Below are 19,317 nucleotides of genomic sequence, written 5' to 3'. Positions count from 1 at the left end.
GGGGGAGGGGGCGGGGGCGGCTCCGCCCCACGAGCGCCCTCTGTCTGTCTCCCCCGCAGGTTCGGCCGGCACTCCCACGACGAGGTCTCCATCCTGGCGCCGCTCTTCCAGTGCTGCCGGTGAGCGAGCGTCCCCTTCGGGGCAGCTCCGGTGCCCACAGGGCTCTGCAGGGCTCCACCCATTTCCGCTGCTCTAGGACATAAGCGGGCGGACGACAGGAAGCTGGGTATCTCCTGTCCCTTAACTGCAGAATTGCCCCCGCAGAGGGAGACTTAGGGCCTGGGCTTTCAGACCTCTCAGCCGCCTGCCTGCATCCTTAAGCCACGCAGATAAGCATGCGCTCACTCTCGCCAAGCCTGGTGGCCTCTGCTGTGTCCCGGCTCACGTAGCTTGTAAATACCGCTCTCCTGTCACCATCTAAGCAGAATCCTGACTCAAGTCCTATAAGCGCTTGTCGGAAGAGAGGAAGCCCCCAGGCCTCCATCTGGTCAGCACGTCTCCACAGCATCCCTGACCGCCTCCAGCCTGGCTGGCGCGTTAGCAGGCCGGCCAGGACCACACACCTGCTGGGCAGCAGCGTCCAAGGCTGAACAGAAACATGTGGCTCACGGGGAGCAAAAGTGTCTCCGTTCCCTGCTGGAGCCTGAACTTTCTTCCTCCACTTCCTGGGGTGACTTACACGTATCCCCCTCCCTGCCACCCACCTCCTGAGCAAGAAAGGCAGGGGTTGTGTGTGATCGAGGCTAGGCGCTTAAGTTGCTTACATGTGAGTCCAAGTCACAGCCCCACGTAAGAGAGATCGGAATCCTAAAGGTTGGCCTAACCCCATTTCAGAATCTGATACAGAGAAATCAGAACCATAGAGCTGAGCGGAAGCAAGGTGGGGCCAGCAGTGCCCACGGCCTTTGAGAAGGCTGGCACCCGCGCCGTCTCACCTACTGGGGGCTTCTCACGTTGGCTTCAAATTTCCTGGGAAAGCTCTCACTCAGCACTTGCTTGGATCCCCCAAGAAGCCCCGGATGCCTGGGGTGCCACAGTTGAGAGTCCGGACGGCTCGGCAGACCACTGGGCAAGGACCGCAGGGCGCTAACCGCCACCCCATCCAGTCCCTTCTTACCGGGTGTCATTCAAGAGTGCTCAAGAAGGCGCTGGGGGAGGAGACGGCTCTGCAGCATGAGCCCCCCAGAATGGGCAGTGGGGAGAGAAGGAAGTTCGGGAAGCTTCTCCCTTTACTGTTACTAACTGGGTTTTTTGACTCTGTCCTCCAGGATAAAGAGGAAGACGCTCCTCCACCTGCAGCTGCTGGCCCAGGCCGACTACAGGCTCAGCGACGTGATGCGCGAATCGCTGCTGGAGGACCAGCTCAGCCCCGTGCTCACGGAGCCCCACCTCCTCGCCCTGGACCGCAGGCTGCAGACCGTCCTCAGGACTGTGCAGGACTGCATTGAGGCCCACGGGGAGCAGAGTGTGGTGGCCGACGGCCCTGTGGGACAGTGGGCCCCAGACTCCAGCCGGGCTAACTCGACGAGCTAGGGGCCGGAGGAGGCACACCCCGGAAAGTGGACCAGAGCCGCGGTGGACTCTGAGTGTGGACCACCGCTTCCCCAGGGCCCCCGTCCAGGCTGGGGCCTGGGTCAGGAGCTCACGAGGCAGGCAGGGCGAGGGGATGATTCTGAAAGAGCGGAAGTGTGACCCAGCGAGCCTCCCTCCTCAGAGCACTGGCCTGGCTCCCCTCCCCCGGGAAGCTCTGCTCCATCGAGGCCACAAACACCTGCTGAGCCCACTGGCAACCTGGACACGGGTCTGGCCTGGAAGCCCGGCTCCCAGGACAGCATTAACTGTCACAAATAAAATGGCAGGACATCGGATGGACTCCTCCAGGTGTTTATTATGGCCACAAGGAGGTTCCTGATCCACACAGAAACATCTGGTGTCTCACAAGCAGACAAAGAAAGAAACTACTCATGGTGACTCTCCAGCTGGTTTAAAGTGCACTTCACTCTATTCACGCGCCAATCACTGTGGCCCCGTCTCAACACAGCCGTCCCCTGTGATCTCTCAGATGTGTATCACAAGAGGTAAACAGAGGGATCTGCTCAGGGTATCCGAAAAGGATGTTTCCATCTCAGAGTAAACACTGACTGAACTGGCATCAAGGATGTCGGGACTGGCGTCAGTAGCTACAAAAGGCAAAGCGAGGGGGTCCTGCAGTGGGACAACACAAGGCCAATCCGGCAGGGGCACGAGCCCGGCCTGGAACAGGGCAGCCGGGGCCCACCCGGCCCACCAACCAGTGCTGGCTCCCGTGAGACCTGGCAGTGCCCCCGCCAGTCCCTGAGGGCAGCCGGGGCCCACCCGGCCTGCCAACCAGTGCAGGCTCCTGTGAGACCTGGCAGTGCCCCCGCCAGTCCCCGAGGGCAGCGGGCTGCCCGGAGCAGTCTGACGCTCTAGATGCCCTCCCCTCCGCCACCCGCTCCGACAGGGCTCAGTCCACTTTACTTCCTAAGCCTCCAGCCGTTTTTGGTACTTACTGTCTCGCCAGCCTTGTCTCTGCTGACCTGCTTGCGTCTGAATAGGACGTTTTCTCGCTCACTCCGCAGCCCGTGACAGCACACGCGACGGGAGTGGACTCACGCTGATCGGTCAGCAGGTGACAAGCGCTGCTGTCGTAGGTCGGCTTTTCTGGTGAAGGCCAGAGGCTCAGATGCTCGTGATGAGCAGGGTAAGACTGAGGCTGAGGCGGGTCCCAGGTCAGCACCTCTCTGGACTTCATCCAGGACCTCGGGGGTGCGCCCAGGGACGGCCCCAGGGGACACACTCTAGACGGGCTTCCGGCCCCCCGGGGCCCCCACTGCCACGCCCCAAGGTGCAGACACCACGGCCGCTCCCCGAGCTCCCGCCACATAGACAATCCCCACCTCATCCTGACTGCCAAGGAACTGAGGGGCTCAGAGAGGTGAACTAAAATCACACAACCTAGGGGGTCACAGCTGTGCCAAAGTGTTTCTTCCACCGAACACAAAAATGCACCCAGCTTGTGAAGCTGTTGTTTGTTGACTTTACAACAAAAATCAGTCTTCAGTAGAGGGACCTTAACCCCAGAGGCCTGCGTCACTGAGGCGTCTCCCTGCCCCTGGGGCACCCACCTCCCACTTCTCCTGCTCTGAGCCAATGTCTCCTTCTGGAGTGGGGGGAACCAGGTAATGACACACGGAGGGACAGCCCGGAAACACGCAGGCAGGGGCGGCCGAGGACAGAACCGACGGTCTCAACACCCAAATGGCAGAGCCCCAGGCAGGTTAAGCCCAGCTCCACGTCAGGCCAGCCTCTTGTGTTCAGGTGGCCGCGATAATAGACGCTGGCCTCCTTCACAAACTCAGAGTAACAGAACCGAGTGAGACCCGTGTGCCCAGTGCCTAGGTGCCCCGACTCAGCTGCCCTAAACACACCATTATTCTTTCAATAACATCAAGACTCCACTATTTGTCAAAAACACCATAAAACAGAAGACCCCAGTCTTGGGACTATCAGGTTCTTCCCACACATCCATGACTAGAAAACTCTTGTCTTTGTAAGAACCTTCTGTGTTCTCCTGTCATTACCGATGGCAAAGTGAAAACATGAAAGGGAACAGACAGATTGTGAGCTGGTGGAGGGAGAGGTCTGGAGGAGCTCAGCCTCCCCCAAACCTGGAGGGCATCTGGGCTTAGGACTGTAACAAGTGTAGCTGCTTCTCTTATTGGTGGTGGTTTAGACAGAGGACGAGATGGTTAGATGGCATCACCAACTCAATGGGTGTGAGTTTGAGCAAACTCTGGGAGATGGCGAAGGACAGGGAAGCCTGGCGTGCTGCAGTGCATGGCGTCGCAAAGAGTCAGACACGACTGAGCAACTGAACTGCCACCACCAAAAAATGGTAGACAGAGTCACCAGAGACAGTGAGTCGGGGAGACAGCTGTTTGCTCCTATTAGAAACACGGGGCCGCAGGTTCCCCCGAGCCTCTCATTACACTTTTGCCCACCAACCAACCCGTGATCCTTTGCTGTGTGTGGGGTGTGTGAGCACCTCAGCTACTACTGTTGCTTCATGAATGCTGAGCTCGTGGCCAACAGCACTGCAACCCACGCCTGAGAGAAGGTAGTCACACTCGAGAACACGAGCCAGAAGCTGACAACTCCTCTGGGGCCATTTTAAACAGCAAAATAACCAACAGAGCAGCTCAAAAACACCAAAAAAAAAAAGGGCATTAAGTAGACCAACAGGAAGGGCGCTGGATCACAGACCTAAGTCTGAAAGGAGGCAGGGTGCCGCCTGCCCCGGGCCGGGCATGTGGCGGGCAGGAGAGCGTCTCCTCCGCCCCGCTCTGGCCTGGGCGTGGCCGTGACAGTGCTGCAAGGGCTAAGCTGGGGGTACAGACACGTCCCAGCGAGCAGGCAGGTTTGCAAAATGCGCAAATACAGCTTCCGTGAGGAACGAGGATCAACTGCGATGACTCTAAGGTGAACAAAGGCGATGACAAGCTCTCCACCTAGTGGTGACTGGGGAAACCACAGCGCTGCTTATCTACACTGGCAGAGCTTTCACAAAAGAACAAACCCTCGTCATCTGGGGTTTGGGTTTTAGGCTGCATCAGGATGAAGTCACAGCTCTGCACCACAGACTAGGGAGGGCCACAGACCCTGAACCACAGACTGTGCCAACTGTGAAGAGTCTGCACTTCACAAACTTGTCCTTCAGCAGCAACACTGGCTTCTGTGTAAAATTCCAGGGGTAAGAAGGGAGAGATTTCCGCTTCTCCTCTCCAGGCTTCCCTGGTGCTATTACGACAGCTACTTGGGGGTCACATTTAATGGTGATCCAGACGCTGCTTCTCAGTGCTGTTTCAGCCCACCTAGAAATACACTTGCTGGGGCCTAACAAAAATACAGAACGGGTTCAGCTGTCAATTTGTGGTTGGAGAGAAGGCAATGTTAAGAAAACTAACATCATACACCTTCAACTTCATGACATCAATACACTCACATCATTAAAAAAGGATTTCATATGAACCAATGTTTGAGAGGGACAATTAATCTACAACCAGTATAGTCAACCCAGGAAAATGCTCTTCAATTATAGTCCGTTAAATATTCGAACTCCAGTGGGCTGCGGGAGGAGGTGACTGCATCTGGACAAAGCGCATGTGCTACGAAGCAGCACAGTTCCAGCAGGGTGTGAAGGAACGAAATCTACCATCCTAACAGACTCAATTACCCATCCCATGCCTCAGCAATCTGAGGAACAAGTATTAGAAATGACCTTGTATGTGTGCAAAACACAGACACACACCTAAACATACAAATGCACTTATTAAATTTAAGCCAAGGAGCACGCCGACCCAGGAGTCAGAGAACCGGTCTACCCTTAACGAAAAGGGGTTCTTTGACTTGATTGGACCTTCTCCTTCCATCAATGGGTAAACAGATCCGGTACATCTCAATTACCCTGAAAGTAAGGAGTTTACATTCACTGACAAACTGAACTGGAAAACACTGAAAACAAACGTATTCTTCCGATGATCCCCTCATCCCCTAACTCACAATCAATTTTCATCCTTGCGGACCGGATTTGGATTCGGAGTTTCTGGGGGACTGGGGATGGAGAAGAGAAGGAAAGGAGAAAGGGAAGAAAGACTGATTCGTTAAAGAATTAAATTATTTAATCTTTTATTACTTGACCTACCGTTGAGACAATCTATAACAAAAAGAAGAGAGTATATTAGCACACACAGAATAATCGGACTAGTAACCAGGAACAATACAAAATGGTCCTTTGGTGTCCACACTGTTAGAGCAGGAGATCTTACCAAGCCCAGAAATGACGACTGCGAAAGCTCAGGATGTCCGCTGAGACAAACGACGCAACTGTGATTTCGCATATACACCCAGACTGCACAAAGACAAAGCTTAAAATGCGATCATCTTTAAATTCAGACTTCAGTTTGCTTAGATTAAAAACTACAAAAAGGGGTAAACAGCAAAGCCAAATGACTTAAGAGCAAAATTCATTTACGAAGCATTGTGGGTATCTAAATATACACGAACATGATTTCATACATACAGGAAACTGTGCAAACGTATGACATTCTAAAGTACAGTTTGGCATTTAAACAAAGATCAAATTAAGCTTTAAGCTAATTAACAATTTTTAATCTTTTAAATATAAAAAGGCAGCTAAACACAAAATACAGATCAAAAATCCTCATTTAGTATAATTTTGAAAAATAAAAAATATGTAATAAGGTGGCTTTCTATTCCACACTAAAATGTAAATAAAATGTTTCCCAGATTTATACTCCAAACTAGTAACAACCTAAAAATTGTTCTAATCTGTGAAAAACATGTACCATGACCAATTTAATGACCCAGGAAAGGGTAAGAAGGGATTACTAATCAGAGCCAGTTGCATACAGATGGAAAAAGAAACACTTGCAGTCACTCCCAAATATACCCCTACATGTTAGGTTATAAAAACCACAATGCAAACAGAAGTGCCTACATTACGGAACTGTGAGATGCTGTTTAAAAAACAATAAAGATGAACAGTGGGGCTATCATTGGTGCAAGGGAAGAGTGTAACAGCACAAGGTTGATAGGGCTGGAAAACACCGAAACACAGTTAAGACTCAAAACAAGTTTACACAGAAAAGTCTCCCAGGGAATAAAACAGCGGATAGGGAAGCAGAACTTCTCAGCAGGATGGCCTCTCTGATGGATGTGTAACACAGACACATCCTACCCCACCCCCAAGCCCCCATGAAGTCTAGCTGATTGAAAGCGGGGCGAGGGGTGGTGCGGGCGCTGAAGCCAAGTAAAGAACGTCTTCCCAAGTCCCCTGCCCCAGTGAACTCAGGGCGCAGAGTCCAACACTGAACTCGTCTGCCCGCCATCGCCCCCTTTAGCAACCCCTCTTCCATTTTTCTGTTACATCGACATGGAGTGTATCTTTCCTGGAGTCAGGGCTTGCAGAGCGTAAGAGATGACCATCCTGGGGTCACCTGAAGGACATACACTAACCAGAGGCTCTGAGCTAACAACCAGGAATGCAGACCTTGAACTCTCATTATCAATTCAGCATCTGCTGCTGAGTATTTGGCACTAGCTGGAAAGAGGAAGGTCTAATCAGAATCTGTGAGCTGAGGCAGATGTCGTTAAATCAGAACTGGTATTTGTGGCTTATGATTTGGTGTGAAATGCAGAGAGCAGGAATAGACAGGCACACCTCAACATGCTGCAGAACTGAAGAGGAAACCTTAACAACCAGAGATAAACAAAACCAGGCATATCAGCCTGACAAATACAAATACTTATTAAAAAAGAAAAAGAACTGGTTGTATCATAGCAACAATGGGCATTTCCACCCTTAAGCTACTCTAACTACAGGCAGACATCCTACTACATGAAGATTCTTCTACACCTGTTCCTCCTAATCCTCAGAGCTTCATGGGAAATCATTTATTCCATAGAGGCAGACAGCACACATGGCCACAGTCTAAAGAACACTTGCGGCAGCAGGAACGTGCATCACTTCAAGGAAACCTCGCGCTGTGCCTCAGACGCCACGCACCTCAGGGGAGCGGGGTCAACCCTCGGCAGACAGCGAGCCAGGCTGGGGCAGGGGCGGCGGGGGCTGGGGTGTGAACACCAACACTGCACAGACAGGCGGGGACAGCAAAGTCTCCAGAGAACCCTTCTATTTATTTAACTGTGTGAGCACTCAGTAATGCTCCAAAATAAAAACGGTGCCACAAAAGCAACTTGAACAGAAACCGACAAGAAGCTGCGGTGCCAGTGGCCACAGGGCGCTGCGCGGGCACAGAGCGTCTGCGTGGGGGCCTGGGCGGACCGGGCGCCGGGGAGGGCCTCAGACAGACAGGGACACGAAGCTGTTGTACTGCTGGATGTTGCGCTTGAGGATGTCGGAGCACGGGCCGAGAACGCGCTCGAACCGCGGCCGGTCCAGCTTGACGCACTTCAGCGGGCCACGGGCCACCACGGTGGCTGCACGGGGCCGGTTCATCAGCAGAGCGATCTCGCCTGGAGGGGAAAGGGGGCTGAGAGCGGGCACACTCCCGGAACGCTTTCCGAGAGGCACCCTTAGAGCAGAGAGAGACCCGCCCAGGCCACACGACATCTGCACTTCAGAACAAACGACAGACATGAGACAGTAATGTAACTACTAACTGAGTCAAGGTCAAACTCTCTGAGAGCCAAAAAACTAAAGTAAAAACTGAAACGCAGGAGAAGGAAAACAAGGCCAGGAAGGACTGTGGCGCTTGCTGAGGAGGGACGTCACCCTGCGGGACCCACTTACCAAAGTAGTCTGAAGGCCCCAACCTTCCCACTTCCACAAACTCTTCGTTCTCTGAGCGCCGCTGCAGCACCGCGGCTGAGCCCTGTGATGGGACCACCAGAGAGCAACACACGTGAACACGGCCCACTCCCAGGGACACGCTACCACCCTGTGCAACCTAGAGCTCTGCAAGGAGAACAAATAGCAGCTACTTCACATCTTCTGTGTTCACGTGATGAAGGGGACTGGAGAGTTAGCAAAGGCTTGACCTCCATCCCCGGGGTTCCTGCTGCCAAGGGACTGCCAGGGTTTGGACTGAGGTGAGAAACTGCGGGAGGAGGGCAGACCCAGGCACACCGCCTCTTCATGGACACAGCGGCACGCGGGCGATGCCCCAGCTCCTCCAGGTACTGTCCCTGCCTGCTGCCTCTGTGACAGAGTTCTGTCTGCGACAGAAACGCCGGGGCTCAGAAGAGCCTGGACACACTCCTGCCTGGCCCTGCTCACTGAGACTTCCTCAACCCCTGGCCGGAGAGATACCAGCAGCTTCTCCTGACCACATTCACAGCACACTAGCTGTGTGGATCTCCATGTCCACGGTCATGAGCATATAAAACACAGGAAAACAGAGAATTTAAAGACCTGAGCTGGGCCCTTTATTGCCAAACAGCCCAAAAGCATGATTTTAACAAAAATGTACATCATTTCACAGTCTGCATGTTGAGTGGTGGAGTTCTGTTTGGCCTGTATAAGCAGGATTAATTTGAGTAAATCAGAATCTGGCTAATACCTCCCACAATTCTGACTTAAACTCATTTAAAATGTGGTGGCCTAGCAGAAAAGCAAGTATCAGCATTTCAAAGGGGACGATAACCTTTAACTGAAAGTGTCAGGTGACCCGAGAACAGAAGCTGTGACTGAGAACCAGCGCCCCCTTCTCCCTCCAGGGCTGCCCCCTCTTTACCTCTAAAATAATGAAGAATTCATCACCCGGCTCCCCCTGTACCACAATCTTCTGCCCGTCTTCAAACTGGACTGGTTCCAATGCATCAGCTACCGTGAGACGCTCCCACTTGTCCAGAGATTCTAAAAGGCAAATATCCAAAGAGTTTCTCTGTGTTATCTGGCATGCTAAGAATTTCAAAACAAAAAGTATAAAAAGTCAACTGAGACACTCCAGTGCGGCTCAGATTCAACTTGGCACCTGTCTCAACTGCCCCTCTCAGCAACGCCCCCCGTCACTTGCAGGTGGCCCACGCACCCTCCTGAATCCAGGGGCCCAGAAGCCAGACTAACCTACACCAACTCATCCAGTGGGAAAGGAATGAAAAGAATGTGATCATTAAGTATTGCCAAAGACTGCCATCAATGCAACTCAAACCTGCAATTACAGGACCCAAAAAGAATCTGTTCCAGAAATGCAGAGAAATAACTCAGATTTATTTACAAAACCAAAAAGAATAACTAAAAAATAACTTATGTTCCCAAAGGCCAAACTAACACTCAAGACACTAAATAGTAATCATTTCCAAGAAAGGAAAACTAAGGGCACAAAAATCAAGTCACTGTAAAAAGCAACAATTCAAGACTGCGTGACCTTAATGAAATCCACCATTCCCTCCCAATGAAGAGCAGCTTGTAATAACATCTCCAAGTCCCTGTAACATATCCCACAGCAGCACCTCCCATTACGCTGCTCTGCATTTCCTCAAACTTCTAGCATTTTTTCAGAGAAAGCCAGCAAGTGACACCAAACCTTTCCACAGAAGAAACACATTCTTGGCGACACTCACATTCCTGAACTAAAAAAACTCACTGACAGAGCATGGAGACCAAGTCCCGGGGAACCGGCCGGCCGCTGTCTGGAGGACAGGTCCAGCCTTTCTATCCTTCCAGGAAGAATCAGTAGCACTGATTTCTAACTAAGAAGTCAGCCATCCACCAGCAAACTAAACACAAGGTGAAACTCCTTCTTGGCCAAACCTCGGTCTCACAGTTCCGTGCTTTTTGTTACTATGAAAATATGCTGATAACTTGAGCAATCTTTAGCAAACAGAATCCACTTCCTTAAGCACCACTAACACTTCAATTTAGCGATTCTCCATGCAACTTTCCAACTTACCTAAAATAGACACTTTACTAAGAAACTCCTCATACATCTTCCGCTTTCTCAGCGTGCTTCCCTGTAAATGAAAAAGAGAAAGTCGTGTCTCTGAAGCGTGTAAACCGCATAGCGCTGTGGAGCAACAAGCGCTGTGTCAGGTAAGCTGGCAACGGTCACCCAGGGCTCGCTTGTTCTCTCCTGTTGAAGACGGTAGGCCTGTGTTCAATAAGAAGCTCTCGGTAACTTGCTCCTAAAAGGAACACCAGGTATATGGCCAAAGAATTCATCAAGGACTGAAATGTCAAAAAAAGCAAATAATCAGTTCTCCAAAAAAAAAAGCCCCCAAGTAAAGCTGAGTATACTTCCAGCTCAGGGTCCTGCTCCACAACGCCAATCCTCTACAGAAAGAAGGACTCAAACTGCTATCGTAGAAACGTCAGAGCAGCACCATCAAGCCGTCCGTCCGTGTGAAGATCTTCCTGGCTACAGGAAGATGCGCTGGCCAACGGAGGCAGTTGCAAACATCAGCTGACCACTGCACACACACCCTGTGTTTATCTCCCATATTATTTCAGCCAAAGTTCGGTTCTAAAAGACCTCTGTCGCAAACGGTGTAACGGGTAATGCTAAGACCAAGCATCCAACCGTTAAAAGCACTCCCACCTTCCCGCAGTAGCACTGTCGAGCGCGAGTCGCACAGCCTGGACGGCAGGCTGCACCCACTCGCACAGGTCTCACCATGAGGATCCTTCTGTAGCTGTCCCGGTCAATGCCCCACAGTTTCACGTTCGTCTTGGCCTTGACAGTGGCCGCTCGAGGAGTCCCGTAAATCAGAGCAAGCTCCCCGAAGCTCCCTCCTTCCCCAACACTGGTTGCCCATTCATTGTTGACATAGACCTAAAATACAAAAGCACTGGTTATCTCTACACACACAAATATATACGGATTAAAAACGCGCACACTCTTTTAAAAGGTCAGAATCCTGAACTTTGTTGTAGAAAATAAAATGTTACCTTTCTGGAACACAACAGAGCAAAGCACCTGCCTTCTGACAACTCAAACTCCCAGAGTGTCTATGACACAGCTGGCCTAATCATCTGGGAAGAAAAGGGCCCCCAGTGCAGACGATGAGAGTGAAAAAGTGAACCAGGCCTTAACAGTGCTCATCACATATTTACTAGGCAAAAGGAGAAGGGGGCAGCAGAGGATCAGATGGTTAGACAGCATCACCAACTCAATGGACATGACTATAAGCAACCTCCAGGAGACGGTGGAGGACAGAAGAGCCTGGTGTGCTGCAGCCCATGGGGTTGAAAAGAGTGGGACACAACTCAGCCACTGAACAAGTGTACTTACAGAGCCCTGTGCCAGGCACTGTGCTGGTTAGCGCTTTACTTGCTGTGCCGCTGAGTTTTCTAATACTCTTGTGGGAGGACAAGATGTACAGGACAGAGGCTGCACCAAGTCTCCCAGCTGACGACCTGCCAAGCCTCCCCCTGACCTTCTCCTGCAAAGCAGGCGCACATGCCTGAACCGCTAACCCAGTGAAAGCTCCGAACTGTACACTCAACCAAAGGAAGTACCTTTAGAAAGTCTATGTGTCAGTAAAAATGGCCTTTCTTGGTGTCAGTAAAACATCTGGCAAAAGGAATCTAACATACAAGGATGTAATAGTCCTTCAGACACTCTCACAAGCAGTAAATAACAAGCTTTTAAGATTCTCAACATATTTTTATTATTAAATCTTACGTCCATCTCTCCTTGGTCAATCACGTAGAAGTTATCCCCTTCGTCACCTAAAAGTGAGGAGAGTAAAAAAGTCAGAAGCAAATTATAAACTAAAAAAGAACAAATCAAACCAAAAAGTCCAGCAATATATTTTACAAGTCATAAAATTGACCAGGTCATCAGTCATCTCATGGTGAAGATGCCTCTGAAAAATAACTTAAGCAAGCCACTTGTATGCATAGAAATTAGAAATGTTAACCACTATGTCATCTAAAACAACAAACAAGATACAATAGTAATAACATATCACCTTGTCACTAAAGAAGAAAATACATGGATTATGAAAACCCATGAAAATATTGAGAGTAAATAAGAAAGGCAAAAAGAGGAACACCCAGAAGATGAGCTCCATGTCAGTGTATGTGGGCAAAGTAAGAGCCGGCAGAAGGGACAGAGCCTTACACAGAGACAAGCTAGATGATGAAGAGTCTGAGTGTGGCTTATTCCCTGCTTCATCTTCCTCTGACTGGTTAATGATCCATATAAAAGATATATAAAATATATGTGGCTCTGGAATTCCTTACAAAGTAAAAATGCACAAATTTTAACAGTTACTATAAACAAAACTACACTGACATTAGGGAAATACTAGCCCCTTAGGCAAAGTGTGCCGTTTACTTTTAGCTGAGAAAATTTTAATTAAAGAAATAAGAAAATCCAACAGTATACCAAAAGGAAGATGGTAGGCTGAAAGAGGAAAAAACTTCACAACTTTACTAATAGCACTTGCCATAAAAGCGGCCACCCTTACCCTGCTGAATAACAGTCTCTCCAGCAATAAAGGAAACCGGGAACATGGCGTCAAAAATGTCACTGCAGAGAGAGAAGGCTTCGTGTTACAAAACATTAACCTTAAAACTAACAGACCTTAGTCTGTTAGTTAACCTTAAAGCTTCCAGATTTTCAGCCTGGAGTGGCACCAGGTGAACAATTATGAAGACCCTTTAAAACTTGCAACAGTGAGGCAGCTAGTTTGGGATCCCAACTGTACCGAAAAAAAAAATATCACCTACCTTCTCTCGTTATCATCAAGATGTGAAAACAGTACGTTCTTTTCAATGGCTTTAGCTAAAGCAGCCATTGTCTTATAATCTTTCGGTATAACCTAGGAAAGAGCAGGAAGTCCAATGACCATTCCCCACATTCCATAAACCAAAACAACTTCATGACTGCAACCGACATTTCAATTAGATGTCAAGCTACCTTAGGTACTTAGACAAGGCTGCTTTGAGTTAAGTATTTTCAACACAACACTCTCACACTATCTCTGACCCCACAGATACTGACTTTGAGTGAACAGATACTGACTTTGAGTGAACAAATACTGACTAATTAATCCTCTTTGTCTACAACTAGGCCTGCACTGAAAGGCTGGTGTTTGGTTCCTAGTCAACAACCCGAGAAACAAACCACAATCACCTTACCCACGGTCATTACTGAGGCACACCCGAGCGTTTTATGGTAACTTGTCATCGTCTGAAGTGTGATCATGCACTGTTAGTCTCTCAACCTCCTGCCAGCCCAATTATCCTCCCCCTTCAGGCTAATCGCATAACTGGAAATGGCAGACTGGCTCTGAGAAAAAGCCAATGGAGATGAAAGACACTTACAGAGCAAAAGGGTAAAGCCACCACACGAACGAGAGGACGTCAAAAAACCGACACCACAATGCAGGACAACAAGTACTGCCTGGTCTTTCACCGCAGAACACCACCACGGAAAAGAAAATCCCCCAAACTCAAGTGCTCGCTGTTTTATAATCACTATAGATGCTTCCTCTGATGGGCTCTTATTGCAGAAACCTGCTCCCAGCACCCAGGAACAGCAAGGATGGAGCACGGCCCCCCCATTTGTGTTTACTGCTGGGAACAGCGCACGCTCATCAGAGGAGACATCCCCGCGGGCAGGTACCTTCCGAACATAGGACGCGGCATCCTCCTCGGTGTAGACCTCAGCGCTGATGGCCCCACGTCGCCGCCGGCCCTTCACCACCGGGTTAGGGGGCGGCGGGGAGATTTCATCCTCCCGAGAGTCTGCACGGCTGCCCGCTTTCTGCAGGTTCTGGATCTGCTTTGCCTCCTCCTGAAAAATTACAAGTTTATAAAACGAGACCCTGCCTCGGTGCTCTTCACTGGCGTTCCCCTAGTCTAACCACAGTCCTCAGTCACTGCAAACCTCTCCTTATCAACGTGAAAGTTAAGGCGCAAAGGCGAATCATGAATGGCAGAAAATGCAGAGTCGAATTTGAAGAGCAATACTCTGAAAGGTCATACTGCTCCTCAGATGGTGACAGGAGCTACACTAACAAACAGAAAGCCACTGGTACAAGGGCACAGAACACGCATATGCGAGCCATACACGCACTGAGGCAATAAAGCGACGGTGATCTGCAACGCACTCAACAGCCATCAACCGCAAAACTAAACCCTGGGAAAGGAGTGAGATCCCTGCCTCGCCCGTGCATGCCATCTAGGAATATCACTCAGGCACAGCAAGTGACATGAGAAAGTCTAGGCTATCAGGTTACTCCATTAACTCAATACAAATTCTGTGGACCTGCCACTCCACATCTACACTAGGCAAGGGGAACACAGAAAAACAAGAGAGAGAGTGCTGAGCCTGTGGGATTTATATTCAACAAATAATGAAATGTGATGGGAACCTGGACTTCAACTAAGATCAAACATAACAATACTTACCCTAACAGAGCTGGAAGCATTCTTTACGGGCAGGGCTGACACTCGGTTTACCTGTTTTTAACAACTTATTAAACCAATCCATATGAAACCAAGATCAACTACTTAAAAATCTTATTTTTCAGATCTAGGGCCTTAAAAAGAAATCCCCTCAGGTCTGCAGTAGAGAATGAGTTATGACTGACGCCAAACCCGAATGAAACAAGCCGAGAATGGCGAGCTATTACCTCCTCGTTCGTGACTCACTCTCCATTCTTTTCCTAAAGCAGCCTTGAAATTCTAAATGACAACATTTACTAATTATTTCTGAAAAATTCTGATAAAAAAGAATTTAAGGAGGTGGTGGCTTTTTCTCCCGCCTGGTACTCAGTTCTGCATCTGGCATCAAGACAAATCAAAGCACACACAAGTGCAGCAAGAACCATCTGGAACCACCGCCACTGAGGCAAGAACAGTGCTTATTTCTATTAGTAGACTTGTGACTGATGGGTTTTTTTTTTTTTTGGAGGGAGGAACCAGCTTTATTTTTCTCATCTCTCTAGATTTTTCAATTAAAAACACAGTAACAAAGGCCTGTAACAAAACTACCGTGAATGTATTTGCATATTCAGTTACAAACGCACTTACCTGTTGATCAAATAATAAAGTGTGTCTACTGCTAGCAATTTATTTTAAACATGCATGTATGTGAAATTACATATACACAGAGTTATTCATTATACCAAAGCTTTTAACAGCAAAATACCAGAAACCACCAAAACAGTCATCAATGTGGCGATTAAGTAACACCCACAGTTAATGTGCGTCCATACAGTGGGATGCCATGCACACACTGGACACAGGTGTGTAAATGCCTGTGTATGATGGAACTCAGGCGGCACTCCAGGGAGGCCACGGCGTAGGAAAAAGACTTTTCATTGTCATGTTGAGCCACGGGCAAATATGTAACTAAATTGTTTTTTAAAAAATTTTCAAAGAAAACCCACTTCATTATCGTTCTGGTAATTACAGTAACAGGTAAGGTTTTTCTCATTCCATATTAACAGAGAACTTTAAAACTCCAGTGTGCCCAAAGTTTAAAGTTCAAGAGCATAAATGAAAACACAGATTCTACCTCCCAAGATGTGTCATTGATATTTCACAAAAAATTCATGAAAAACCTCACAAGTAACCCTTCGTTTGGAAGTACTGTCTATCTAAGTGAATTTTCATTGTCTTACACGATTCTGAAGTGCCAAGAGCACTGTGGTTGTAACCATGCTTCCTGGATTTCCACCTTCCAACGGCGCTTGGACGTGTCCTGATCCTGATGACTTGGAGCCACGGCTGAGGTCGCCCATTTCTCCCAAGCACCGTGACACATTTTATATCCTTTTTCTCGCTGCTGTCATTCTTCAGTCTCCTCACTCCTCAAAAGAACCCCCCCGCCCCCGTCCCCTTACTGTCAGTGCATCCCAGCACATTAAGTTCTGATTCTGCGCCCGCGGCTCACTCAGCGTGCTTTCATCCTCCCTGCCCTGACATCCATTCCTCCCAGAGGGTGACGTCAACGTCCCAGCCCACTGACTCGGGGTTTGGTACGTGGCTTGTTCTGCCACGCCACGCCCTCTTCTTGTAAGACTGTACTCTGGCCCCTAGAGCGCCTGCCCTGCTCTGCCTTGAGAACAGCATGCCTTATATATGGCTGCTCCTTCCACTGAACCCCGGAACAAAACATGTGCAGCCAAGACAAGACGGGCTGAGCAGAGAGGGCTGCACGTGACCCAGTATCAGGACATCTGGAGTGAACCACCGAGACGTGGGGGGGCACGAGGTCCCTGTATGACCGCAGCCAAGTTCCCTGACCCCTCTCTTAGCTTTACTGCTTCCTCTCTAAAACGGTGACAATCACCAACCTCACACATTTGAAATAATGAGCATTTACAAAAGGTCAAGGGCTCACACAGAACCTGGCACACAGGAGGCACTCCACAGTCAGAGCCATCACAATTCCTCTCATCTACTAGTTGGCAAGGTTCAAAGGAACACATACAAAAGAGAGGACTCGGATGACAAACAACAGTCTGAAGAAAAATGCAGACGCTGTCAATGGACCAACTGAGATAGGTTTCTGGGGCATTTCTTACTAAGCAGTTGAGGGAACCAGAAACATGAGCCCTGGTTAGCATGGCAAAGAGGAGACAAGAGTGTGCCTGTATTCTCAGACATATAACTCAACACCCAATGTACAGAAAAATGACCTGTTGAACAGCTGAAACCCTAGTTTCTCCAATGCCCAGATATCCATAGTCAACCTCGGCTAAAGGAGTGGATGCAAATGAACAAAAATCCATGAACACACAAAAGTGGTAAGCTGTGACTTCTCTTAAGGGGTAGAGAGGCCGACACACATCACATCTAAAAACCCCATGTGCACAGAAATGACTTTCAGGGTCCTTTCCTGCTTTCCCTGAGGTCAGTGCTCCAACAGGGCCATCAAAGTGCAGCCCTGAGACGAGCACGGCACTGCACACTCCCTATAAAAAGACACACACTTCATGCCTCACCCACCTCGTCCGCTCAGCGGGTGGCTGCTATTGATGTCCAGAGAGAAGAGGGATCACCTTACAGTGACCAACTTCAGAACCAGACCTCCAGGAACGCACTTCACTTCCAAACAGGGAGGGAAGGCCCACGGCAGCCTGGCGCTACAGTGCTCCACTATCAGAAACTGCTTAAGTAAAAACCAGACTTCCTACCACAGTTCCAAAACACCAAGGCTACATGCACTGGGACTGGCTAGGTTTTCCTGTTGTTTTTAATTATTCCAATCATGGTACTAGACACCAATTTCAACAGCTTTCCAAGAAAACTGGAAAAAGGGTCCAATCACTGAGCCACCCAAACATTTTCTGAACATTAGTAAAACAGATTCTTTTACTAATAAATTATGCTGACTGAGAAGTTGTCCAAACCAGTGGGATACAGTATAAAACTTTCTGCAATACAACTAGATAATTAACAATCATACACCTAAGAAAATGCCTCCCAAGTGGTACACAGTCATTATGAACCACATCATAACTTCAATATGCGTTAAGAAAATCTGTAACTTTATCCTGCTGAAGTTTCAGGAGCAAATCAAACAAACTACTCAAAACTCTCAATAAACCAAACTTCCTCCTTCATCATTTTTTTGAGGGGACTTAACTAAAGCACTGACCTTGATGAAAAATGACCACTTTGCTTAGAGAAGCACATACCTCATGCTTAGGTCCCACCGACACACACACAATAAGGATGCGCAACAATGAGTAAAAACTGAATCTCTTTTTTCTCAAAGGGAAACAAGTCCTGACCAGAACTGTAAATACAGTAAAATTCTGACAGCTGTCCATCTTGCTCTCTCTGCTCCACAGTCAATTTATGCTAGGACATATCCTACAGTAAGACATACTTGGATGACTCGGAGTTTCTAACGTACTAGTCACAAGCCGGACTCGGATGCTCCAGTACAGCGATTTCAAACGTAGGGTAAAGCCTGCAAGTTTACTCGTTTTGCTGAAGAAAACAGCATAAATGCTTTGAAGTGCTGCAGAAGTTCTCAATTCACACCGCTGATGTGCTGTTCTTATTTTGTAATTTTTACTGGAGTATAAGCAATTTACAATCTTGTGATAGTTTCTGCTGACCAGTGCTGTACTACTTCCAATCAACTGAATCAACTCAGGTACTTTATTTGGTCCATTTTATGTATTAATTAAAACAGTTACAAGGAACTATGGTTGGAAAACCTGTAGCCAAGTAAACTGAGCATTCAGAGTAGTTTTGATAAATTCTGATTACAATGTTACAAATTACTACAAACGCATTAACTGCATTTCTTTTCTGAAATTCTATTTTAAATGATGATGATGATTATAAATAATTATTTGGTCAGAATTCCTTTTCTTCCCAATGATAGAAATCAGCGACCTTGTCCAGCCTTGCATTTAACAACCGTAAGGGTCAGCTCTCGCGCTCCCCCTTTTATTTTTACCTTCTCCAGCTTCTCGAAGTATTCCCTGAGGAAGGCCATGGGCCTCTCGGGCCGTGCGGTGCACAGCTGCACGATGGAGTCCTTGAGCAGCGCCTGGATGTTGTGCTTCTGGACATAGAGCTCGCATTCCCGGAGGCTGCGCTCCTCCTCGCTGGCGGTGGTGCCGGAAGCCATGGTTCACTACGGAGAAGACACAGAAGCTTGGGAAAACTATTCACAGAGAGCGAACGTCAAGCTGGCCTTCGATTTAACAAACTCACCAGGCAACTGGTTCACAAAGATTTCATTCTCACTAGGTAGATTTTTTAAATTGTAAAACAGGGAGGTGAGGGCTAGGGAATGAAGTATGAAGAGAAGGCACATTCTGGCAAGGCAGTGC

General features: G+C 48.6%; 2 protein-coding genes across 3 annotated transcripts in view; one reads left to right on the top strand and one right to left on the bottom strand.

Annotated features, from left to right (window-relative positions):
- The window catches only part of FAM20A (family with sequence similarity 20, member A), a 33,425-nt gene extending 27,415 nt beyond the window's left edge, over positions 1 to 6,010 (top strand). For both annotated transcript variants that reach the window (XM_010856069.1, XM_010856068.1), the window contains 2 exons: positions 60 to 119; positions 1,269 to 6,010. In XM_010856069.1, coding sequence (XP_010854371.1) covers positions 60 to 119; positions 1,269 to 1,533 — 325 coding nt within the window. In that variant the 3' untranslated portion in view covers positions 1,534 to 6,010. The remainder of the gene's footprint in view (positions 1 to 59; positions 120 to 1,268) is intronic.
- On the bottom strand, positions 5,690 to 19,213 carry PRKAR1A (protein kinase, cAMP-dependent, regulatory, type I, alpha). The gene is made up of 10 exons (XM_010856070.1): positions 18,939 to 19,213; positions 14,136 to 14,306; positions 13,238 to 13,329; positions 12,976 to 13,037; positions 12,186 to 12,232; positions 11,175 to 11,333; positions 10,455 to 10,515; positions 9,297 to 9,418; positions 8,354 to 8,435; positions 5,690 to 8,076 (listed from the first exon to the last, which is right to left on the bottom strand). Exons 1-10 carry the CDS (start codon positions 19,110 to 19,112, stop codon positions 7,904 to 7,906), a joined length of 1,143 nt encoding a protein of 380 aa, XP_010854372.1. The 5' UTR covers positions 19,113 to 19,213; the 3' UTR covers positions 5,690 to 7,903.
- Positions 19,214 to 19,317: the final 104 nt, after the last annotated feature.

The sequence above is a fragment of the Bison bison genome, unplaced genomic scaffold (genome assembly GCF_000754665.1).
Source record: "Bison bison bison isolate TAMUID 2011002044 unplaced genomic scaffold, Bison_UMD1.0 scf7180017864371, whole genome shotgun sequence".
Lineage (NCBI taxonomy): Eukaryota > Metazoa > Chordata > Mammalia > Artiodactyla > Bovidae > Bison > Bison bison.
Note: the sequence above shows the minus strand (reverse complement) of the source record. Positions and strands in the feature narration are given on the sequence as shown.

Coding starts and splice junctions, on each gene's coding strand:
- PRKAR1A (XM_010856070.1), bottom strand. CDS start 19,112: ATGGCTTCCGGCACCACCGCCAGCGAGGAGGAGCGCAGCCTCCGGGAA. Junction 14,307..18,938: donor ACTTCGAGAAGCTGGAGAAG/GTAAAAATAAAA, acceptor GTAATTTTTCAG/GAGGAGGCAAAGCAGATCCA. Junction 8,077..8,353: donor GGGGCCTTCAGACTACTTTG/GTAAGTGGGTCC, acceptor TTTCCCCTCCAG/GCGAGATCGCTCTGCTGATG.